Raw genomic sequence first — 25,305 nt, forward strand, 5'->3', positions numbered from 1 at the left:
AAGGTACCTGACTCAAGATAGCAGCTTTCATGAATCTGCGGCCTCTGCTGCCGTCGTAAGCCAGAATCGGTGGAGACGGACTGTTTGCTCTGGGTAGACCAATACTAGCACCCAATCCCGGAATAGCTTCGTACGCCCAGACCTGAAGAACTTGTATAAAGCCATCCACGGTGTAACAGCCAGTAATATCTTTGTTCCACAAAGAGTCCATCAGCACCTTAAACGCGACTCTCCCCCATGGATAATTCTCAAACCTTTCTAAATCCATCACTAGCCTTGCGAGAGTAGCTCGTGTAGCGCTTGAGAACTTTTTCCCTTCAATGAATCCAGTGAAGATGGAAAGGTACGCGAGTCGCTTGCGATCTTCCCTGGACCAATCCCCGCATCTCTTCAGTGCTGCTATTATCTGATCAGTACTTGGCCCAGCTTCCCGATGAACTCCCATCATCTCCCAGAAAGAAACCATCTGTGGGGTAACTTCACATTCTGGTGTCTCAAGGTCCTCGATGTAGTCGCAGTTTAGACCAGTGATGTTTTCAAACTCTAACAGTGAAAACCTCGCAGGTTCTGGACCAACGAGACACCACATCTCGTACTTCTTCTTAATGTCCAGCTTTAAACCGAGCAAGTGGTGAACCAGCCTTGAAGCCCAACCAAATCCCTGCTCCTTGAACTTGATGAAAACTCCCAATCTCGACTCCTTGAGCTCTTCAAATTCAGCATCAGTGAGAGCTTCCCTAAGAGCAGTATGCAACTTCGTGTTATCCGTATGATACGAAATGCTATTGTGGGGTTCTGGCTCTTCCCCTAATGTGTATAACCTACGGGGGAGTTCTGGAATATCCATCCTTTTTGTCTGCAAAATAATCAAAGACAACAATAGAAGTCAGAACACAAGCTAAATCAATCACGCCTTAATTGTTACTCCAGACGACTTAGTAGACGACTTAAATATAAGTCGTCTAGAAAGTCGTCCAACTGGACGACTTAGTTGACGACTTATATTTAAGTCGTCTGGAAAGTCTTCCAAATGGACGTACTAAGTCGTCCAGGTTGAAGACTTTCCAGACGACTTACTTACAAGTCTTCCAGTAGAAAAATTTCAAGCGGACCTGATTAGTCGCAGAAGGAGTTCGAGTACTCGTCATTGTGGTTATAGATCTGAAAAAATAAACGTGAAACGGTGAGAATGAGTAAATTGAAAGAGACAACGTTTTATGTTCATCTTTTCCACGAGTTTGATGACTTACCGGCGTTAGGGTTTACAGAGAAACGGCGCTACGGTTTACAGAGAAGAAGCGGCGGCGCTAGGGTTTAGAAGAAGCGGCGGCGCTAGGGTTTAGAAGAAACGGCGGTGCTAGCTAGTGTTTAGAGTAAGCGGCGGTGAGAACGTTGGTGAGCACGGTGGCGAGGGCGACGGTTTGTTCGGAAATAGTGGAAGCGGGGGCGCTAGGGTTTAGAGGAATCGGCGGCGCTAGGGTTAGAAGAAGCTGCGGCGACAACGGTGAGAATGAAGTGAGATAGATAGCCGACGTTGAGAACGATGGTTGTTCGGAAATAGTGGGAATTCGAATCGCCTTTGATATCGCCGGTGAGAGAGAACTGTTAGGGTTTCTGTTCGCGGAAAATGAAAAAAAAAAAAAAAAAAATCACCTTATATATTGGGTAAATAATCCGGTTAGCTTTAAAAGTACATTGGTAAACTTTAAGGTTTGGTCCGGTTTAGACGACTTATTCTGGCTGATAATGTACATCAGACGACCTAATATTTAGTCGTCTGGGAACAGAAGACTAAATATTAAGTCGTCCAATACCCTAAAATGAACCCCTAAACTAAAATGACTAAATTAACTTACTAACCACGTTATAAAATCAAATTATACTTCAATAGTGTTTACTATACACAGAAACGAACACGCCTAGGTAATTTTAAAAATTTTCAAAAACGGTTTTAATGCTTTCCAAAATCTAACCCTAAGAACACATACAATACTACAACATATGTTGATGAAACATAAACTAAAGAATATCATGACTCACTACTTTCACTCATCTGGGCTGAAAACAATTGAAATTTGTTATATATTAATTTATATCTCTTAAGACATATGTTAATTACATAATTCCAATTTTTCACTTATCAAAATATTTTTTACAAAATTTTTAAATTATGTTTAAGAATAACTGTCCAGACGACTTAACTTAAAGTCGTCTGGACGACTTATTTTCAAGTCGTCTGTTTACAGACGACTTGCGAGGGGTAGAAACGTAAAAAAAAATCCGTTTTTTTGTTTGTTCACAAGGAGATAGTTGTAATTTCAATAGCCTTTTAAGTTACTTTTGCCTTTGACCCAAGTTGGGGTACTCTTTTGGGTTTGACTCCAAGTTTTGAGTCACAATTGGTAATTCTCCCTTTAAAATTTATTCTACAGATCTTTATCGGTCTAAATTTTCATCACCTTTTAAAAAATTTATATACATTATTTAAAAATTATATTTTGAATAAAATAAGTGTTTTATTCTTTTATAAATTATACAAATTTTAAAAACATAAATGTTTCAATTATTAAAGCTTTCAATACAAGTAATAATGAAATAAAATTTAAACAAAGTGAGAACTAGACAAAACAATATCTTGACATGAAAATTAAATTTTATAAATTTTGTAATTTATGAGTTATCTAGACGTAGAAAAATGAGAGATAATATTTTGTTAATCTTTCATAAATCATATATTATTTTAAAAGAAAAATTTAATTATTTAATTAACACAATTTTGGTTTATATAAACCGAGGTTTGGACGGTTCATAGATCACCAATTTTCGAATTTTTGATGGGTTGATATAAGCTTTTAATCGATTCAACTAGTTGGATTTTTAAATTAATCTAATCTAAATTATTATCCGGTTCATGGTTGAACCCGGATCAACCGTAGATTCGATCCATGTCTAAAAACACTGATTCTCGTGAATGAAGATGAGCGAATGTCTTTTTTTTTCAGTTAAAACGATACGCGCGAATTTAGGCGATTACTTTTTTTCTTCTGAAAATTACGAAGTCAATTAAATTGTCACCATCAAATATTATTAACAAGTTCATCCACGGTCAAAAAAAGATTCATTCTTTTCCATTTTTGGGTTGCAATAAATAATCGCCAATTTGTTTGTTGTTTTTGTAATAAGAAAAAAAGAAATAAACATTTTCAATGACTTTCTCCATTCTTTAATGTTGGCCCCCTGGATCAACCAATCCTCATAGAAGTTTTCTTCTCAATTGATTTTCCTCCAAAAGTTTTTTTTCTCAAATTTATTGGTAAATTATCTTCTTTCAAAAAGCCGGTGATGATCATCATCTGTGCATGACAGAATTAAAGAACAACAATCCAAAAAAAAAGAAAAAAAATTCCCTTTTTCAATCATTTGAATTTCTTCCAATTTGTTATTATTTTTATATAATAACTAAATAATAACTAAAGAATCAATCAATCGAGCTGATTTTGCGAACTGGGTTCCTCTCAAAATTTCAAATTGGTGAATGATCGGTTAGGGTTCTTACATCTTCAATCGGATCAAGATTTCACCTTTATATCGAAAAACGATGAGGTTCCTGAGCCTCGTCGGAAACTCGTTCGGTTGCTCCGCGTCCGGCGAACGATTAGTATCGGCCGCGAGAGACGGCGATCTACAAGAAGCCAAGGCTCTGTTGGATTACAACCCGAGGCTCGCTCGCTACTCCACCTTCGGCGTTCGTAACTCTCCTCTCCATTACTCCGCCGCTCAAGGCCACCACGAGGTAATTAATAATAATAATAAAAAGGAATCATCTTTTATTAGTATTACCACTCCTCATAGATTCCAAAAGGTCGTGACTTTTTTTTTATGGTTTGTATCGACAGATTGTTTCTCTGTTGGTGGAATCAGGTGTTGATATTAATCTCCGGAATTACCGTGGACAGGTTGGTTAATAATTATTAGCTCTCTTTTTTATTGGTCTCATCAAAAGTAATAATCTGAATTATTATATTTAATGGAAACAGACGGCTTTGATGCAAGCTTGTCAACATGGTCATTGGGAGGTTGTTTTGATTCTCATTCTTTTTGGTGCCAATGTAAGAGACATGTTTGTGATTCTTCTTTGTGATTTGTAAGATAGTGATTGTTGTTTTTTTGGTTGGGTGGTTTAGATTCACAGAACAGATTACCTAAACGGTGGGACTGCTCTGCATCTGGCGGCTCTTAATGGACACCCTCGGTGTATCAGGATCTTGCTTTCCGAGTATATACCAAGTCTCCCCAATTGCTGGAGCTTGTTGAAGAGTAGTAACAAATCCTCCTCTGTTTCTGGATTTGATCGAAGGTTAGTTTTGAAAAAGCTTTATGGCTTCAGGTGTGGCGCATGATGATGAGCTGAAAGATGTTTTTTTTTTTTGGTGAAATGTGTGTAGTGTAATTCAGGAAGTGGTAAACAGAGCAGCAGATGGAGGAATCACTCCTCTTCATGTGGCGGCTTTGAACGGACACATAGAGACGGTTCAGTTACTCTTGGATTTGGGAGCTTCTGTTACTCAGGTCACTGTGGAAGATGGGACCACTATAGATCTTATAGGTGCTGGGAGTACTCCTCTTCATTACGCTTCATGTGGAGGAAACACTCAGTGTTGCCAGGTAATACATATAATACTTTTGCCTTATGAAAAGTTTTGTTCATGAACTCATTTGACATTTTGTTTTTTTAATCAGCTTTTGATCGGCAAGGGTGCCTCTTTGGCTGCTGTAAACTCTAACGGGTTAGAACCTCTCTTCTCTCTGTTTTTTTATGCCTACAAATAACACAATACCTCCAGTGTTTTTATTCGTTTGGTTGTATTGGTTTTTTTTAGATGGACGCCATTGATGGTTGCTCGCTCATGGCACCGGGACTGGCTCGAAGAAGTCCTGAACCCAACCACAGATCAGCCACAAAGCCATCCACCAAAAGTCCCTTCTCCTTTCCTCTGTCTTCCTCTAATGAGCATTGTCAAGATCGCCCAGTAAGTAAAAACCTTTCACCTAACTGAAACACCCATCAATGAATCTTTAAAATTTGATGCTCTTTCTAGAGGTCATTAGCACTTGAAAGGACTTATGAGCTTTGGTCCCAAACCTGCCTGCTGATATGTAGTTTTATTTCAGAGAATGTGGCTGGCGAGAAAACGATTGTCTAACACCATGTCGTGACCCTTGCGCCGTTTGTTTGGAAAGAAAATGCACCGTAGCTGCAGATGGTAAATGTTTTTGATTCTTCTTTAATCTGCTTTAGTTACAGCATTGAATTTGATTGTGTGTGTGTGACGTAATTAACACAGGATGTGGTCATGAGTTCTGCACAAACTGTGCGTTATACCTAAGCACCACCACAACCATAACATCCTCAAAGACAACATCACAAGCCACACCAGGCTCGGTCCCATGCCCTCTCTGTCGCTACGGCATTGTCTCTTTCACCAGACTCCCCGATACAACAGCAATAACTACTACAGCAACATCGTCGAGAACAAGCATCTCTTTGTCCTCCTTCTGCACTTGCTCCTCCTCCTCTGATGTGTTAGATACAGCTCTTCTTACCAACGCTCAACAGTTCAGTTGCAATAAACCGGTTGTTTCAAGAACCGGTTCTCGGATCTCACAGTCCGTTGGATCATCATCGTCGTTTCGGTCCCTTAGCTGCCATAGGTTTCCTCCAAGTCTCTGCCTCGGCGGTGGCTCGGATGTTGATGAACCGCAAAGACGGTTAATGAATGGATCGTATTCAAGATCCGGTTTAGGGTTCAGGCGGTCCTCGTCTCAGGTTGAAGGCAAACGTTCTTGGTTTTCTGCGTTTAACCATTGTGTTACTGCCGGTGGAAGTGCTTGCTAAACACAAACGCAATCGCTATTTTTTTTTCTTTCTTATTTTTTGACAAATCTTTACTCCTATTTTTGAGGAGAAAAAAATGTGCTAATTGGTTCTGTATGTGAATGGTGTGGTTATTATTTATTTTGTAACAATTGAAAAATGTTGTAATAAATATAATTAATTTGGCTTTACGGTTTACATTAGTATGTGTGAGAGTACTTATTCTGAACCTCATGAACATTAACGTCATTAGTACCACGGGTTAACATATACAGTAGCTTTACAGATTAAAGAAAAAACATACATTAAAAATGATGGGATTATAGCAAACTTACAGAAAGCTCAGGAGGAATAGATAAGAGAAAACAACAAAAATGAAAACACAAAAAGAAACAAAAGATCAGAGAAGACAAAAGAACAATACAAAACTAGTAAGCCTTGCAAGGTCAAGAAAAAGAAAACTACAAAAGAAAAAACATAATAGAACTTATCAATTATTTAGTAGAAATAAAACAATTTTTTTTGTTTTTTTTTGTTTGAAAAAAAGCTCAGCAAGGATAATGCCAGTAGAACACTAATATCCAAGAAATCTTCTTCTCCGTAAGATGCTTCTGCGTTCCAAAGTAGATTCATGGTCAAATGGAGAAACAAAACATCGTTGACAGAGAGAAATGATCATGGTTATGATCATAAATACCATGCTAATTATGATAATGATGATCATCTCATGATATAAAATGAGGAATAATGGTATGATGCTTTTTCTCTGAAGTGATGATGTGAGAGGGCAAGGGCAGGTCAGTTGCGTTTATATAGGGAAACAAGAGTAGGATGAAACTAACGGAACGGAGTAGACCTCTATTTTTTTTTTTTTAAGTATATATGTACATATAGAAGCTAGGCTTTTAATTGAGAGACAATGGAGGCGAGAGAGATAATTTAAAAAAAAAAAACTAATTTCTATAAACAATTTGTATAGAAAAATTAAAATCACAACAAAATAAAATAAAAAGTCCCCATAGAAACGATCAAGGAAAGTTGACAAGAAAGAAGCACTTTAAACCCGTAAAGACTGTGGTTTGCAAAGCACATATGGATTATAGTTATGCTACTCGTTTATTTAACTTCTAATTTTGCAAGGGATTATTATTACGTTAGTGTTTTAAGAGGTTTCACGGTGATATTTTGAAGAAAAATATATATCTTTTCAAAAATAAGTTGGCTCGTTTTTCTTATCAAGATATGCGCCTCTGTTTAAAGATTTTCCTTCCAGCTGAGTCTGAGACTGTTGATTTCTGTCACATTTCTTTTACCGTCTGACTTACGAAATTTGGGTGGAAAACCTTTAGATATCTCACCTTTTTAACCTTTTGAAATTTCATCTGTTCTCGTGTTACGTACTATTTAAGAAAATTAGGGTTTCCCATTCTCAGAAAACAAAGTAAAACATTAAAATTTAAACCTCTAACTCTCTAAGCATTAAATTAAAACTTCTAATTTATATAAAGCTAGACAGGACATTCATTGTGTTTTCATTTTGTCCTTCTCTACCTTCTCTCGTGTAATATAATCAATAAACACATCAATCATATATCCTCAAGTAACTTAGTATTTTATACTGCATAACTAAATTCAAACGGAAAGGCACAGGTAGATGAAAATTGTGTAAATACCATGCTAATTATGATAATGATGATCATCTCATGATATAAAAGAGGAATAATGGTATGATGCTTTTCCTCTGAAGTGATGATGTGAGAGGGCAAGGGCAGGTGAGTTGCGTTTATATAGGGAAGCAAGAGTAGGATGAAACTAACGGAACGGAGTAGACCTCTATTTTTTTGAAAAAAGTATAAATGTACATTAGAAGCTAGGCTTTTAACTGAGAAACTTAATGGAGGCGAGAAAGAATAAAAAAACTAATATTCTATAAACAATTTGTAAAGAAAAATAAAAGAAAAAATTGCCAAAAGGAAACAAAAAAACAACTACATTGTCCATTTGCCATAAATCACTTTTTGGTCTATTTTGGACTCAGATATCCTTAGATAACTTTAAAAAATCATATCAATTATTTTAACAGTCAAAAAAATATGGAAAATAATCAAACTGTACATAAACAAGTAACTATCATATGAAAAATAATTTTGTAGACTAAATATTAGTATATCAAAATTTCATATTTTGATCTACGGACAGCAGAAAACTTAATCTACCAACTACGGGCCGTAGATAGTATATTCGTTAAATAACTTAGTTATCTACATCTGGTAGAACTATTATATCTACCATTGTACACTTCTCTACCATCGTAGAAATATTCAGCTGCCAATATATTGGTTTCTACAATGGTAGATTTATTCAGTTGCCATTTCCCTTATTTCTGGATTTCAGTTGATTTCATTAACTATGTTTTCTAATATATCTACGAATGTATGTTTGGTATTTTCTACCAAAGTACTCTACTCTACTGTCGCTGGATTATGCAACCTACTGTTTTGTCTACTTTCTACGGCAGTAGAAGGTATATTCTACCAAGTGCGAAATGTATATTTTCCTAAAATTTCTCTAAAATCTGTTGAGAATATATTCTAAATCAATATTTTCCATAATTTTCGTATTTCCTAAGTTATTTTTTTTCAAAAAACGTGTTCTCTTCTTCATCCCCATTGATCTCTATTTTTTCTTTTGAAACCATCAATTTTTTTTTGAATCTCTTGTTGAAGAAGATGCATATTTATGCTTCTTATGGGTTGTGGAAGTTTGATCCCCTAAAAGGGTGGGGATTTGATGTTGATATGAAAAAACTAGTGGAATTGACAACCATTTAATAATGCTATGCTCTTAAATTATATTCATGTCTTGGCTACGGGCTCGTGAGAGAGAAACTAAAACCGAACTAAATTTACAAACTGTGACACTTCCTTCAGCATGAAAGTATTAAAATTCCTTTTCTGAATAAGATGTGATGATCTCAAATTAGAAAACCAGTGAATACAACTTTGAAAGTAGGGTTAAGATTTACATCCAAGATGCTGCAGTTTTCTGGGAAACAGAAAGACAATCAGGAGCAAGAGAACAAACAAGAGTGGAGTTTGTGTCGTAAACCGTAAAGCCATGTCTAAGACGAGCAACAATAACTTGATGAAGCATTTCTGTATGTGCTGGGTTTTGTTTGAAGATGTTCTTCTTTCCTCCAGACGAACCTTCAACAGTAAGACTCAGCGTTTCCAAAATCTGCAGATAAATAAATGTTAAATACTTAAACGAACATACCCATCCTCAGCATAGCATTATTAAATAGTTGTCTATATGATTATGTTTATAATAGGGGTTTAATGGGGTTTACACAAAAAATTATGGTGTTGGAACAACTTTATGTTCAGTATATGGTATAGGGACAATGTAGTAGTTTATTTGTTCCATATTTCCAATTTTCCCAAAATAAAAGAAAAATCACAACAAAAATAAAATAAAAAGTCTCCGTAGAAACGATCAAGGAAAGTTGACAAGAAAGAAGCACTTTAGACCCGTAAAGACACTGGTTTGTAAAGCACATATGGATTATGTTATGCTACTCGTTTATTTAACTTTTAATTTTGCAGGGGTTATTACGTTAGTATTCTAAGAGGTTTCACGGTGATATGCTTAAGAAAAATATATATCTTTTCAAAAAATAAGTTGGCTCGTTTTTCTTATCAAGATATGCGCCTCTGTTTAAAGATTTTCCTTCCAGCTGAGACTGTTGATTTCTGTCACATTTCTTTTACCGTCTGACTTACGAAATTTGGGTGGAAAAACTTTAGATATCTCACCTTTTTAACCTTTTGAAAATTCATCTGTTCTCGTGTTACGTCCTATTTAAGAAAATTAGGGTTTCCCTTTCTCAGAAAACAAAGGAAAACATTAAAATTTAAACCTCTAAGCATTAAATTAAAACTTCTAATTTATATAAAGCTAGACAGGACATTCATTGTGTTTTCATTTTGTCCTTCTCTACCTTCTCTCGTGTAATATAATCAATAAACACATCAATCATATATCCTCAAGTAACTTAGTATTTTATACTGCATAACTAAATTCAAACGGAAAGGCACAGGTAGATGAAAATTGTGTACAAGAATATACACACATGTATATTATACGATTTAGTTGATGAGATCAAATACTAGTGCATAGTTAGTTGTAGACTATTTTAATCATCCAATAAATACTAGTTGGCATCGTTTAGGTCCGAGCATCATTACTCGTTATTCACCTTAAATCCATTATTCGACTTGTACCCGTCATGAAAATTCAAATACTCTGATGTTGTCAAGACAAATAACTAGTCAATAATTTATTTGCAAAACCAAATCAAGTATTAAATATAATTATTATTTTAGTATTTGACTCGTTACTTGTCCTATTACTTATTATTTATTATATAATCTATTAAATATTTATTCTTTGCATTTAGGATCGACAAAAATACTTATTACTCTTTTTATACTTTTTACTTATTTCCTATCTTTCTTGATTTTTAAATACTCGTTATCATTTAATCAAATATTAAATAGTAATATGTATTAAAAATTTGTCTACATGCCTTGTTATTACCTGTTACTTTCTTATAAAATATATTTTTGTAATCGTGAAAATTATACAATATTTATATATCGAAATACTCATATAAATTTTATTTGTCATCTTCTTTATAATATGAATAAATATTTTGTTTAAAGTAAAGAATAAACAAAACAAGCTTTTATGTAATTTTAAGTAAAGAATAAACAAAATAAACTTTCATGTCTATTTCTAATATAATATTATTTAGTAAATAATTCTTAAATATTCATAAAAGCTCGTAAATAATTCATAAGTACTCGTAAATAACAAGTAATAGAACAAGGCAAGTAACTTGCAAATAATTTATTTTTGATCAAATACTCGAAATAGCAAGTACTCATTTTTAACAAGTCAAGTACAAATAAAAATAGCAAGTATTGGGGGCCAATTGTCATGCTCTCGGGTTCGACGCCAGTCGGAGGCGCACTGCCTCTTCCATGCCATTAATGGTACTGGGCCTCGGTCCAGATTAATGCCCTCCCGAGTGAAGTGGACTACTGTCTGACCGGGTCCAGGGAATGATCCGCGAAGCGGAGAACTCTGGATTATAAAAAAAAAAGTAAAATGATGTTATTTTTTAACACATAACAAACACACACATTTGAAATGTGAAATAAAGAAGTCAAATGTGAGAGACGGGTGAGTAACTGTTTAATGGCATTTTATATGTAAGAGGAGAACAAACAAAAAAGCTGCAAATGTATAAATAGGTGTAATCATCACAAACTATGGGATGTGACAATACATTGTCAAGCTTCTGTCTTTTTCTCTGTTCTTCTCTCTGATGGCTTTTAATATTGTTATTAGTTCTTGATTATTTTCAGAAACAAGGGAAAAAGGTAACTTTTCAAAATTGAAGTAGTAGCTCTATGCATGCTATTACCGATTCTTCAACGTTCAGATTGTCTAAGTCCAAAAATATCTTATACCAATATAGAAAGTGGGACAGACGACTTTGATCGTCAACTTTATTTACTCGGAAACAACTCTTTTTGTCAATTTGAAAAATTTATTACTCGTGCAACTAGTTTATGTTGAAGATTCGAGGAAATATATGGACGACCCAAGTAACATTTCTTATTCCTTCGTCGTTAGGTAAGAGACTTGGCTTGCTAAGCTCAAGACCCTTCAAAATGTTTTTTTTTTTTTTAAACTCGACCCTTCCAGATGTTTCTCTATGTTGCTCTTTTTCTTTTTGTTAATACTTAGAAGATTTTAAATTGAAATTATTAATCTCTCGGGTCCGAAACCACATAATTTACATAAGTTTTGTTCCGAGTGTTATTCGATAATGTGACTTTTAAGCTTTGCTTAAAATATTTTTCAGTTGAGCTAAAGACACTGTTTATATGTATGAATTGCTTAACTTGTGTGTCCCCATGCCGAGTATATTTTCATTGAGACAAAACTTTATAATTGAAATTCAAATTACATCCTTTGTATATTATTTGAGGATTTTTTTTTAACGTCAAGGACTTTTTTAAATATATTTTTTTTTGTATTAATTATATAATAAACTTTGAGATGTCAACACCAAACATTTTTTGCTTATTTAGCAGCCTCACAAAAACTTAGATCAAATGTTAGACTAAAAATTCACACTCTAGATAAATTAAATAACTTACATGTTTCTCTTGTTTTCTTTGCCCCAAAGTCTCTGAAACTTTCTCGACTTTCTCAAAAGAAAACTTTAACATAAAAGTGGTCTCCGTCTGTACACTGTTACATAAGAAACTATACTAACTATCCATTATAAAAAAATTGTCATGCCATTGTATAATCAATATACGGCCACCTCTAATATGATCACCTAATCACTAATATTCTCAATTTTTCAAATAACCGGTTCAACTAATAACATTTTTTTTGCTTATTTAGGAGCCTTACAGGAACTTTGAGCAAATCTTAGACTAAAAGTCCACTCTCTAGATAAATTAAATAACTTAACATAAAAAGTGGTCTCCGTCTGTACATTACTCTTGTTACATAGGAAGTTATACTTTATCCATTATAAAAAATTTGTCATGCCATTGTATAATCAATATACAACCACCTCTGATAGATATGATCACCCCTAATCACTAATATTCTCAATTTTTCAAATAATCGGTTCAAACAAATAAATTTGCAGCAAGTACACTTTTCTCTTACAAACTATAGGTAGTGATTCGTGACATATATTAACCAGGACCGAATATATCAAAGGTCCATATAAAGTAAAGTATTAATATCATTTTAATTATTTTCTAGATAGGTTAAACTTATATTTTTGTTTATTATATCTGAATTATTTTAAATTTATTGTGTATATATTTTGCGTTTTCCAAAAACAAAAGAACGTACTTGCAGAAAATGTTAAAATATGCCAAATTTATTCCGTATTGTGTATACCATAATAATTTTGGAAATAAGAAAATGAAAAATAACTCAAATTCTGTAAAGTATCAATTTTCTTGGAAAGAAACAACTATACAGCTTATGATTTTTGTCTGAATATATATATGGTATTAAACGCTATTGCGGCTTTATATAGTCATAAAATCGGTAGATTTTGAATTTCTATATACAGTAAATTAATATCTGATAAATTAATAAACACGTTAAATTAATAAATTATCCCGCTTTTAAGTTGGACCAGTGTAAAATATGGTATCATTCAATAAAATAATAATATAATAATATTTAGAAACCTCTTATCTAAATATATGGTTCTGTTACAATCATAAATTAATAATTACGATATATAAATTTTATATATACATAAATAAAATATTTTATTGTTTTTAATCTTTCAAAATGAATTGCATCTCTAATTTTTATTTTCATTTCAATATTTTGGTGTTATTTTATTGAATTACATATAAAAATCATTGGTATATTTCCATATGTATTCAACATACATAAAATTTATCAAATAATATCATAAAATAGATGAAATTCAAATCTATAAAAATTTTAACTAATATATAATATTACTAAATAAAATATTCTTCCTTCTTTTAAATAAAAATATTTTCAAAAATATAAATCTTAAAAAAAATTCTTTAAATTAATAACTCTATAAATAAATAAATTATCATAGTCCTAACATTATTAATTTATAGAGTTTTTACATCATAAATTTTATTTAGTACACATAAAAAATAAATTTATTCACAGATTTAATAGTTTAGGCTTATTGCCAGAGCCTAAAATATATTCATTTTTAAAGAATATATGATTTAACCAATACTTTCATACTAAATTTTTGGAGGGTCTGTCAGTGGAAAAAAATTCAAGGGTCTATTCAAATTTCAGAGATTTAATACTTTAAGTTTATTGCGATTTCAGGTGTTTATTCAAGTTTTAAGAATATATGAATTAATCAATATTTTCATTCTAAATTTTATATCCATTATATAAAATATATCTCAAATAATTTCAAAATAATAGTAAAAGATCTACATGTTGAAGTGTAAATATAAAATAACAATAATTTTATTTTTAAAATTATGTATAAAATCATAATAATATAAAACACGTTAATATTTATTCTCATATTTGTATATGTTTGTAATCATTTTTTCCTTTTATCAATATTTACTATGTTTAATATAATAATATTGTATACATAATGTTTATTTTTTAAACGGGGACTCCACAAAGTGGGAACATTATTCAAATGTTTTATGTTACTAGGGTCAAGTCTGCCTCTACGGCTCTACCTATTGTCGACAATGCTTTTGGTCCATTCTCGAAAAAACTCAACATAAAAGGAAAAAACCTCATCATAGAGATTGGGCTGGATTGTTAGAAAACAAATTATTAAATTACCAAAAATAGAAAAAAACAAACCAATTTGATAGGGCCACAAATATTTGTTCGATCAGATATAAAATTTTAATACAATATTTTGAAAAAATTATTCATATAAACTCATCCGCGCAAGGTGTGAATCTCATCTTAGTAGTATGTTATATCATAGATTTACCAAAAATAACCTTTCAAACAAAAAATAATTAAATATCTTCAGTTTTGAAAAGTCTCATTATTAATTTAAAACGGTGAACAAGAAAAAAAAAACGGTGAACAAATAAACTATTCTATAAACTGGCTTTATTTTATTTTCCGTAGTTTATTACTTTATATAGATTATATTTTCTGGTCCTACTATTGGAATTTCTTTCGGCCCATATAGTTATATATATTCACCGTTTATGATAGGCCTCGCTTTTCAACTAATAGCCTACTAACTATATATATATATATTCTCGTGAACTTGTTACTAAAATATCATATGATTCGGAAATTATATTTTGGGACTGTCTGGTCCAGAACTTGCAGAGCTTCTTCAATGCCCAGTATGCCATTGCCATGTTATTCATAACTTGACCGGATAGGGGCATTTTAGTAATATTCAGCTTCATCCTCAAGAACTTTATACGGTCCACTCCACTTTATACACACTGACAAGTCACAACCAAAAAGCTTTTGTGTTTATATGCTTCTTCAAAAGCAAAGCTTGAAGATTGCAGAAAATAAAAAAGCTAAAGTTTCTTTATCTCCCCCAGAAAGAGAAAAAGATGGTTTTTACTCCATACCCAGATTTCCTCATAATTTACAACTCCCATGATCTTCCTTTTTCTTAAAGTTTGGTAATGAACTCTATCTCTCTTTTCTTTTTGTGGTTTTCTGGAAAAGATTTGTAGTTTTATTCTCCAAACTCTGTTTTCTCGATAGACTGTTGAACAATGTAGATAATCTTGATGAGATAACTGGTGTCTAGTTTGCGTTTTCATGTACATTGTTTCTTCAATCCTTCATCTCTGAGAGGGCTTGTGTCTGTTGCTGACTTATTAGAGTTTGGTTGTGTTTCCTCTGTTCTTGCTATCTGTTCGTCAGTAAGTAGGGCGTGAGACTTCTAGTATGTTGTTGTCAACTTGTAGGTACTCCCAAGTGACAACAGAAAGTACTACCCAACGCCTCTCCCTCAGGCATCTGTTCTCCGGAAGCCAGAAGGAAACTTCTGGACTGTCAAATGGACAATAAGCCAAGATGACACGATTAGCTTCGAAGATGGTTGGACTAAGTTCATCACAGACACCGCTCCCTTGGACAGAGACTTCCTCTTGTTCTCCTACGATGGTTCCCGAACCTTCTTGGTAAGCATTTTCCGGGATGGCTTGCCTGTGAAGCCAAAAGATCCTGTCAATATTCAAGAAATTTCAGATGAGGATGATGATGGTGATCAAGACATGGAGAAAGAAGAGGATAACAATCTGAACATGATTAATTCTCGTTCCTTGGGAAGCAGCGACAAAGACGATGCTGATACAACGGGTGGTGAAGCTAACAAAGCTCATGGACGTTCAAGGAAAGGTACAACAACTAACCTTTTATCTTGGTTTCGTTTTCAACAGAAAGTATTGTTCGTAAGAATACTAAGCTGAGTGATCTTTCTTTAGGATGGTCTTTGCGAAAGAAACGTGCTGAAGCTATTGGTGATCCAGAAATGTATCTTGATGATCCCTCTAACCCTTGCTTTATCGTAACTTCGTCGAGTAGTCATATGTTGGTAAAAATCTCCATCTTAAAGTTACATGAACTATATATCTTTTTGATACAATAATCTGTTTTTGTATTGCTTCTAGTTTATTTCTATGCAAGTAATTAACGACTATGGCTTGAAGTTTGGTGGCACAATCAAGTTCATTGATGGATTTGGTGAACTAAAGGCAAATATTGGAAACGGGAAAGGTCGTGTTGTGGTTTACAAGTGGAAAGAAATCTATAAAAGAAATGGTGCAAAGCCTGAAGATGTAATCATATGTTAGATTTTATGTGAAGGTTGCATTGTTCGATCCATCAAGGTTCATTTCGTTAAGAAAAGATGTGTAACCTAGCATCTTATGCAAACCTTAAATCTTTTATTTTAGAGGCTCTTGTGTTCTCCTTATGTATTAGGTTCTTATGTTGAAACTTGATGTCTGAGTTTGAGTCTGAAGTTGTGATCATTTTAATATCGTGTCACATGTGTAACAGAAACAATGGAGTGTAACTGATCAATTTTCTTCATGTTACATTTTTAAACTGCATTTGGTCACAAAAGTACATTTTAAATTTGTTTGTTTCTAATTATTATTTAATAATAAATTTAATCAGTATTTTGTTATTAAACTCCCGTAATAATATATTACTATCATTTAAAATTATACTTTATTTACATATTATAATTTATTTTTGAAAAGCTTTAAAGAAAAAGGAGTCGAATCTCATGTGTATTCAACATGGTTGAAAGTATTTAACATTGTTGAATCTTTGAGGATAAGACAAAGTGATTTGTTTTGTTCTTCTCAATTATTTGGATCAATTATCTATTAAATTTGTATTTGAAAAAAATTTACATCAAATTTTTTTTTCATACTCTATAAATAGAGATTTGTTAACTAATCTCTTTCTACTATAATTTTTTTCTCATTTAGTCTACAAAAAATCCTTGCTTTTATATTTTTCTTCTTTTTCAAGTGAAATAAATCCCAATAATAAATATTTTAATTTAATTTTGTGTGTTTTAAAAATTATTTAAATATTTTAAATAACATAAATATTATTGGTAACAACCAATTGTCACTAAATCATTGGTAAATAAAATTTCTGATTTGTTTTGTTCTTCTCAATTATTTGGATCAATTATCTATTAAATTTGTATTTGAAAAAAATTTACATCAAATTTTTTTTTCATACTCTATAAATAGAGATTTGTTAACTAATCTCTTTCTACTATAATTTTTTTCTCATTTAGTCTACAAAAAATCCTTGCTTTTATATTTTTCTTCTTTTTCAAGTGAAATAAATCCCAATAATAAATATTTTTATTTAATTTTGTGTGTTTTAAAAATTATTTAAATATTTTAAATAACATAAATATTATTTACATATCACATTTTAAATAACAGTAAACTTTGATAATTTATAAAAATCATTAATATAAATTATTTAGTTGATAAAAATAATTATTATATATACATAAAATTTTTTTATTTTGAAATATCTACAGCATATAGCTTACAGCTACAAAAAATTTAACTACAGCAAAATTCTCTACAGAAAAATCTACAGGAACAACTCTACATCTACAACCAACTTACCTACAACTAAATTTTTACAACTAATGTTTTACAGCCATGGTCAAACCAATCATCACCATGTATAACTAAAATAGCAAGAAGGGAAATAATAAATGTTTTCTCACCTTTTATACTCCATGTTTCTAATTGTAAGTAGTTTTACCAAAAATAGTTTGTTTCACATTATAAGTAGTTTACATATTTTAATGCAACCTTTTTGTTTATTGAATATTGTGTGACCATTGAAATAATAATTTTTATAATTGGTTGAACTAACTGATTAATTGATAATTTTTTTTAAATAACAACTTTCTAAATATTTGTGTTTTAAGCAAACTACTTATAATTGGAAATCCAAGGAGTATAAACTAATAGATATTTTGAAACACAAATTCAGCAATTTAATTAATGCAACGTATGTGTTAAAAGAAGAGTTGAATCATTGGTGGATTAAATGTAGTCGAATCTTTTCAATCCGTGTTAGTTGTTAGAGCATGTCCATTGACAGATTCTAAGTGAATATCTTAGTTAAAAATTAAACAAAAAGGAAAAAACAGAAGAGAGATGAGAAGAAAAGTTCTAAAACAGACTATGTATTTGTAAGAACCTTTTTGATAGCTTTTGAGACATGTGTCATTTTTCCATTCATTATAGCATTTAAAGTAAAATAAAATGTAGTTAAATAAATAAATTATCAAAAATATTAATATTCATTTGTTTAGAACTCTTTTTCAAGAACTCCACCAATAAAAATGTTCTTAAATCTATCATGAGAGAAGAGATATAGAATATATGGCATGTTATCATTGGGTTTAAGAATTAAATTTAATTAAATTTAATAAAATATTAAATTCATTTATCTTGAACTTTTTTCAAGAACTCCACCAATAAGAATGCTTTTAAATCTATCATGGAAGGAGAGAGAGAGATAGAATATGTGGCTTGTTATCATTGAGTTTCAAAATTGAATTCAATAACTAACAAAAAAATTTATATTAAGTAGATACCTAAATTGTTTTTCTTTCTTCCTATTTATCTCTACTTTCTCTTCACAAAACTATTTTTTTTCTTTTAGTCATTCAACAAATTAACCCATTATTTAGTATCATTTATTTAATACTAAATTATTTATTTTATATATATTTTATAACAAAACACATCACTTTTAATACTCTGTAATAGAGATTTGTTTCATTTTTGGATATTAAAAATTATGTTTTTCTCTATTATAGACAACATTCTATTATTTAGTTTTCTTTTAATTTCTGATTTTTATTAATATGTAATCATAAAATATATAGAAAAATATAACAATGATACATATTGTTAAATTTTATTAAACAAAGTATTGTGGAGTGTAAAAATACAATGGATGTTAAATTAATAGGTGGAATATAGATGAGATGATGTGGAATGTAAGAATGTAAAAATCAGAATGTTGAATTGAGTAACTATTGTGTTTCAGTTGTCCATATCAACAATGTCATCTAATTTATAGCCTGAAATCTTTCTCATATTTATTGAGCATGCATTCTTTAGTCTTCGGATGGTAACATGTAGGACAACTACGAAATAAGTACAGTTGTAATTGTAACGAAAAATATATATGTAAAAATTTTTGTTAATATTTACGGCAGTACGATGCAGTACGGTTTATTGGAAGCTTTAACTAGTGCAAAATATCCGACAACTATTAAAGCTCTATGACCCTTATCTAACTTCGAACCTAGATTAACACAAATTTTGATCAATTATAATACAAATGGGTTTATTATAAACTCATTAAAACTAATATATTATAAACTGGTTTTATGCTAATGAGCTTATAATATTGCTATTAGTTTTATAGATTTGTATATTCGAATTTTCCAACAAAGTCGCATTTGTAATTTACTCCCTTTACAATTTACAAAAACCTTTTATAACATAAAGTTTTCAACTTGAAATGATTGGTAGCTGATCTAGGTTCTCTGGATAGCTAAAATTACTTTACAGCCACGAAATTTTATCAATCAAACTTTGTCTTTTTTTGTTTTCTAAAAACTATATGTGAATTTAGAAACTAAGTTCTAGATTTTTTTTTTCATTTTAGCTCTAGAAATTTTTAAAAGATCTGTGATTCTTATAACATACTGTATAAATAATTTTCACTAATTAAATTTTCATTAAAAATCAAGGCAAAAAACTCTAGCTACAAAAAATTATACAATTTAAACTCTAAAACAAAAAAAAAACTAAAAGCTACTGCCTCAACCAGTGAGATCCTTATTTATACTTTTTTGGTTTTACTGTTGGGGTTTCTTTCGGCCCATATAACTTATATGACAAAGGCCCTTATTGGTTAACGAACATGTCTATGGTTGGCATCGCTTTCTACTAACTATTTATTCACGTGAACTTATTATTAAACTATCGTATGCTTACGTACAGTTTCCCCTTTTGGATTGTCTGTTACAAAACTTACAGAGCTTCAATGACCAGTGCCAGTATGCTATAGTATTTATTCAGAAATGACGTTTCAAAAGGAACGCTTTACGACCATGACTTGACCCGGTTAGGGGCACTTTGGTAAATGTCCAGTGCCTCACCCTCAAGGATTTTATAATTAGTTAGAGCATCCACAATGGTGGATTCACCACGGGAATCCTTAGGAATTTTAAACTATTTTTTTAAGTTAATTTTGTTTTGTTTGAATAATGAAGGACTCAGAATCAAAATATATCTCCAATGGTGTATTTCAATTTAAAGTCCTTAATATATACAAAATTGCTTTTGTCAAAGCACTTGTATTTGAAGTATTACAAAATTGAAGTAAGCTTGCTGCAAATTTAAACCATTTATTCACATAAACACCATCAACTTAACCGAAACTGAATGTGAGAAGGCAAGTAAGAAGACATCTGAACCTCGATAGCTCAAAGACCTTAGTCTATTGTAGTCTTCTTGTCATGTTTCATCCAGAGTCCAAAACAAATAAACAAACGACTCACTCTCTCTCTGCAGAGCAAAATATTCAGAAAGAGAATGATGAAATGAAAAGGTAGCTTGCCTGCAGTATCCCACAATCCCAAGTTGATAGTGTTTCCATCCACAATCACATTGGCGCTGAAAATTATCAAACACAGTAGGCACATAGTCCTGTCACACCCCAAAATCAACTAACATTAGCTATAAAGTGTCCTTCCAGAATAATAAATAACACATTCTTTATAAGATCAACAAACAGAATAACTCATCTCAGAAAAACATGACTCGTATATGAATCTAAGATCCTCAAACCCTACAAAGATCACTACAGTAACATTGAGATTCCACTCACACTAGCCTATCATAGAGTTATTTAACACACTTTATATAATCATAATACAGATTAACAGATCGTAGAGAAACATGAATATGGTCAATGAATACCTGAGACTGAGTTAAAGGTCCTCAGAAGTGAGAACTAACACTCTCACCAGCTTACTCAAAAAAGTACAAGCCTTTGAGTAACTGTCATAGCAAATCTTATACTAAAGTACAATCACTCTGCTAAAGATCCTCCAAACTAACATACTCACTAGATTACCCAAAACAACCAAGCCTTTGAGTGACTTTCATAGCAAATATCAAGATTATTTATACATATATATAAAATAAAAAACCAGATCATAAAGATCAAACTACTATTCTGCAACGATCAGAATCATAACACAAACTAAAGAAGCAGGCAAGGGAACGGGACTAACCAAGAGGATTAGAGAGCTTGAATGAGTTCTTAGCCATGGTGATGATTCGATCAGTACCTGCGATCATTAAAAAAAAGAACAAGTCTTTAGCTTTTTTAACCAAATCGGGATAAAACCCAGAATCCTCAAACAGAATCGAACAGAGGAGAGATCAAAACGAACCTTAAAGAGGAAGAAAGCGATGACCCTGGTTGAGCTGATCGGATGGAGGGTTGAGCTGAGTTTTGACCCTGGTGAAGTGATCGGAGATGTTGAGCATCACGAGAGGGTGGAGCTTGAAGGTGAGGCCGCTTGAACGAAGCAGAAAAGGCATGGTTCGTGGATTCCGTTGAGCCGATCGGAGTAAGGTTTCTGGAACCGGACGGCGACGAACGTGGGGCTGGGAGTGGGGTTTCTGAGGAAGAGGAGTTTCTTAGAGGCGGAGGGGAGTGTCAATCGGTGGTTAAAGGATCAGTGAAGCTGCGGCGCGATACGTGTAGCTGGAGTGATCACCGTCAGTGACAAAAAAGGGGAGGAGAATCTATTGAAAAAAATGAAGAATGATGCCACGTCCTCAAGGACTGAATCCTTAAAACCCTTGAACAAGGATTCATCCTTAGCTGTTTCGTCTATTATATTGTTAAAATAATCAAATGACACTAAGGATTTGGGCTAAGGATTTGTCTACATCCCGCGTTGCGGATGGTCTTATACACACTCACACACGTCAAAACCAAACATCTTCTGTGTTTGAAGATTTTGAAAAAGCTAAAGCTTCTCCATCTTCCAAATTGAGACACAAACAAGAGGCTCTTGTAGTGACAAAGATGATTTTTACTCCATACCCAGATCTCCTCATAATCTACAACTCCCTGGATGTTTCTCTTTCTCAACGTTTGGTAATACATTTTTCTCTCAGTCTCTCTTTTTTTTCTTTTGTGATTTCCTGAAAAAAATGTAACTTTCTGTAGAACAATGTAGTTAATCTTCATGAGATAACACTGTACATATTTTAGCATCGATCTTCAATCCTTCATCTCTCTTGGTTCTCCTCTGTTCAAATTATTTTATTTTAGTGCTCTGTTTAACTCGTAATCTTAGTCCACTCTTCTTGATGTCTCTTGATTATGTATGCTCAACATTTATGTTTTTGATATCTTAAGGTTTGGTTATGTTCTTGATGTTCCTCATCTCTTAGGGTTTGTGTCTGTTGCTGACTTAGTTCGTTCCTGATTTTGAAGGGTTTAGTTATGTGTTCAGTCTCTTAGGTTTTGGTCCTGTTACTTCTCTCTTAGGGTTTGGTTTTATGTCCGGCTTCTTAGGGTTTAATTCTACTCTGTTAGGGTTTGGCTTTGTTCCTGACTTCTAAGGTTTTGGTTTATGTTAGATCTCTTAGGGTTTGTGGTAAAATAAAAGAAACTTTGCTCTCTTCTAATCAAACTTTGATTCCTCTGTTTTTTTGTCTGTTGTCAATTTTTTTGTAGGTGCTCCCAAGTGATTACAGAAAGTACTACCCAACCCCTCTCCCTCAGACAGCTGTTCTCCGGAAGCCAGAAGGAAACTTTTGGACTGTCAAATGGACAATAAGCCAAGACGAGACGATTAGCTTCGAAGATGGTTGGTCTAAGTTCATCACAGACAACGCTCCCTTGGACAGAGATTTCCTCTTGTTCTCATACGATGGTTCACGAACCTTCTTGGTAAGCATTTTCCGGGATGGCTTGCCTGTGAAGCCAAAAGATCCTGTCAATATTCAAGAAATTTCAGATGAGGATGATGATGAAATAGCTGGTGACGACGACGGTGACGATCAGAATATAATCATTTCTCTTTCTCTTGGAAGCAGCGACGAAGACGATGTTGATACAACGGGTGGTGAAGTTAACAACGCTCATGGACGTTCAAGGAGAGGTACAACTAACCTCTTATCTTGATTTCGTTTTTGATCAGACTATGCTGATACCTATGAGAGTACTTATCTGAGTGACGTTTCAATATTAGTTACGTCTTCGCAAAGGAAACGTGCTGAAGCTATTGGTGATCCGCAGATGTATCTTGATGATCCCTCTAACCCTGACTTTATCGCACTTTCGACGTGTGGGCGTACTGTGTTGGTAAGAATCTTATCTTAAGTTCTGTTTTTTCTTCTTATAATTCAACTATCTTTTTGATATACTAATCTGTTTTTTTTTGTATTTTGTTGCTTGAAGGTTTTTCCTAAGCAAGTAATAAAGGACTATGACTTAAAGTTTGATGGCAGAATCAAGTTCATCGATGGATTTGGTGAATTAGAGGCAAAGTTTGGAGACCGGAAAGATCGTTTGGTGGTTCACAAGTGGAAAGAATTATATGAAAGAAATGATGCAACGCCTGAAGATGTAATCACATGTGAGATTCTACGTGAAGGAGATGTTGTTCGATCCATCAAGACTCACTTCTTAAGAAATGATGTTTAAATTTAGGATTGATCTTAACCTTAATTAGTATTTTCTTTTGGAGGCTCTTGTATTATCCTTTTGTTATTAGGATCTTGATGTTTGGTTTTGGAACTTGATGTTTGGTTTTGGATTTGCAGTTGTGTTCACTTAAATCTTGTGTCGCATGTGTAACAGAAACAATGGAGTATGACTCAGTTTTCTTCTAGAATCTTGAGTTAAACTTAGTCCTTTTAGAGGCATTTGTGTTGTCGTTTTGTCTAATAATTAGGATCTTAGGTTGAAACTCGATGTTTGGTTTTGAGTTTTATGTTGTGATCATTTAAATCTTGTGTTGCATGTGTGTAACATAAACAATGGAGTGTGACTCAAATTTCTTCATGTTATTTTTAAACTGCATGTGGTCAAACATAAGTAAAACAGATGGGGTGCAACTTTTTTTTTTTGCCATCTTATGATAATATTATTAAGGCTTAAAGCCAAGAAAAAAACAAAGTCCAAACACAAGGCCTTTAAACCAGAGCCCAAATACACAAACCATTCAGAGCAAAGCCCAGTAGGCCACCTAAGTTTCAAGCCAAAAAAAAAAAAAAAAAAAAAAACAGTGACAAGGCCCAACCTCCACCGATCTCTTCGACCACGTAGCAAGAACGCGTCATCCACTGAGACACATGGCGAAAGGTGGTCAACTCCACCGTTCACGACTTGAAACCGCCGCCTGGGACTGCAAACCGAAAACTTCACCGGAGACAGGTATCACCACCACCGTCACCGATTGAAATGTCGTCGTTGGATCAAAACAAGTCACTTTAACACCAGAATCAACCGGGAAACTTACAACAAATATCGGAATCCACCTCCAACAACAGTATTGGAGATATAGGAAATCCGATAGCTTCTACCCATACGCCTAAGCTTCAGAGAGCATCCATCGGTCTCACCGAGATCTCCTCCAAACTAGGCCACCACACACGAGACGAAACACCACACAGCACGAGCACTTCCAATGGTTCGGTAGCCGGCGACCACCACCGACAGAGATACGGCGCAGCCGCAGAGTCAAAACGCCGGTCATCCATCCGAAATACATTTTGTAGTTTCCGAAATAAAATTAATATACTAAAATAACATGTTATCAGGTCCAATATTTTTAAATATCCTTAAAAACTTATGTGCACGTATTTTATTCAATGGTTTGTAAAAATAATTTTACTAAGTCGATTTTATAAACAGATATTACCTATCATAAACGGGGTATTTTTTCCAAACAAAATATACTAATAAACAGAATAATATTCATTTAACAATAATTTTAATCATTATTTTACTAAATAAACTATAATTAATGCTAAAATTTAGAAATATTACTATTTATAACAACTTATACTTTATTTACATATTAAAATTTAGAAAATCTTACTTTTTGTAGCTATCTCAAATTTAGTTACGTTATTTACATGATTTTCAATCTCCATGATCTTTTTGCGACTATATGGACCTAATCTCCATGATCTTTCATAGGCTTTTCCCAAGTTCTGCCTTGAGATGGATCTTTCTTGGCCTTAAAAATATGG

The 25,305-nt window shown here is 32.8% G+C and overlaps 3 protein-coding genes, 1 long non-coding RNA gene and 1 pseudogene across 4 annotated transcripts; 3 read left to right on the forward strand and 2 right to left on the reverse strand.

Moving 5' to 3' along the window:
• Window positions 1-28: 28 nt before the first annotated feature.
• On the reverse strand, window positions 29-3,100 carry LOC130500002 (uncharacterized; the record flags this gene model as incomplete). The annotated part of the gene is made up of 2 exons (XM_056994690.1): window positions 3,093-3,100; window positions 29-839 (listed from the first exon to the last, which is right to left on the reverse strand). Coding segments are annotated over exons 1-2 (819 nt in total), but the record flags the coding sequence as incomplete, so codon positions are not given.
• Window positions 3,101-3,204: 104 nt separating this feature from the next.
• On the forward strand, window positions 3,205-6,073 carry LOC108823719 (E3 ubiquitin-protein ligase XBAT32). The gene is made up of 9 exons (XM_018596991.2): window positions 3,205-3,793; window positions 3,897-3,956; window positions 4,038-4,109; window positions 4,185-4,357; window positions 4,446-4,665; window positions 4,741-4,787; window positions 4,881-5,030; window positions 5,173-5,264; window positions 5,346-6,073. Exons 1-9 carry the CDS (start codon window positions 3,599-3,601, stop codon window positions 5,894-5,896), a joined length of 1,560 nt encoding a protein of 519 aa, XP_018452493.2. The 5' UTR covers window positions 3,205-3,598; the 3' UTR covers window positions 5,897-6,073.
• Window positions 6,074-14,816: 8,743 nt separating this feature from the next.
• Window positions 14,817-16,411, forward strand: LOC108826023 (B3 domain-containing protein At5g57720-like; annotated as a pseudogene).
• A 3,909-nt stretch (window positions 16,412-20,320) lies between these two features.
• Window positions 20,321-21,965, reverse strand: LOC108826787 (uncharacterized). The gene is made up of 3 exons (XR_001945538.2): window positions 21,480-21,965; window positions 21,318-21,374; window positions 20,321-20,727 (listed from the first exon to the last, which is right to left on the reverse strand). It is a non-coding gene; the product is annotated as an uncharacterized LOC108826787 (long non-coding RNA).
• An 85-nt stretch (window positions 21,966-22,050) lies between these two features.
• Window positions 22,051-23,909, forward strand: LOC108824618 (B3 domain-containing protein At5g57720-like). The gene is made up of 4 exons (XM_056993862.1): window positions 22,051-22,195; window positions 22,781-23,207; window positions 23,298-23,410; window positions 23,507-23,909. The coding sequence occupies exons 1-4, from the start codon at window positions 22,124-22,126 to the stop codon at window positions 23,750-23,752; spliced, it is 858 nt and encodes a 285-aa protein (XP_056849842.1). The 5' UTR covers window positions 22,051-22,123; the 3' UTR covers window positions 23,753-23,909.
• The last annotated feature ends 1,396 nt before the right edge of the window (window positions 23,910-25,305 follow it).

This window comes from Raphanus sativus, chromosome 9, assembly GCF_000801105.2.
Source record: "Raphanus sativus cultivar WK10039 chromosome 9, ASM80110v3, whole genome shotgun sequence".
NCBI classification, from domain to species: Eukaryota; Viridiplantae; Streptophyta; class Magnoliopsida; order Brassicales; family Brassicaceae; genus Raphanus; species Raphanus sativus.

Coding starts and splice junctions, on each gene's coding strand:
- LOC108824618 (XM_056993862.1), top strand. CDS start 22,124: ATGATTTTTACTCCATACCCAGATCTCCTCATAATCTACAACTCCCTG. Junction 22,196..22,780: donor TTTCTCTTTCTCAACGTTTG/GTAATACATTTT, acceptor ATTTTTTTGTAG/GTGCTCCCAAGTGATTACAG. Junction 23,208..23,297: donor TCATGGACGTTCAAGGAGAG/GTACAACTAACC, acceptor TTTCAATATTAG/TTACGTCTTCGCAAAGGAAA.
- LOC108823719 (XM_018596991.2), top strand. CDS start 3,599: ATGAGGTTCCTGAGCCTCGTCGGAAACTCGTTCGGTTGCTCCGCGTCC. Junction 4,358..4,445: donor GTTTCTGGATTTGATCGAAG/GTTAGTTTTGAA, acceptor AAATGTGTGTAG/TGTAATTCAGGAAGTGGTAA. Junction 5,265..5,345: donor ATGCACCGTAGCTGCAGATG/GTAAATGTTTTT, acceptor TAATTAACACAG/GATGTGGTCATGAGTTCTGC.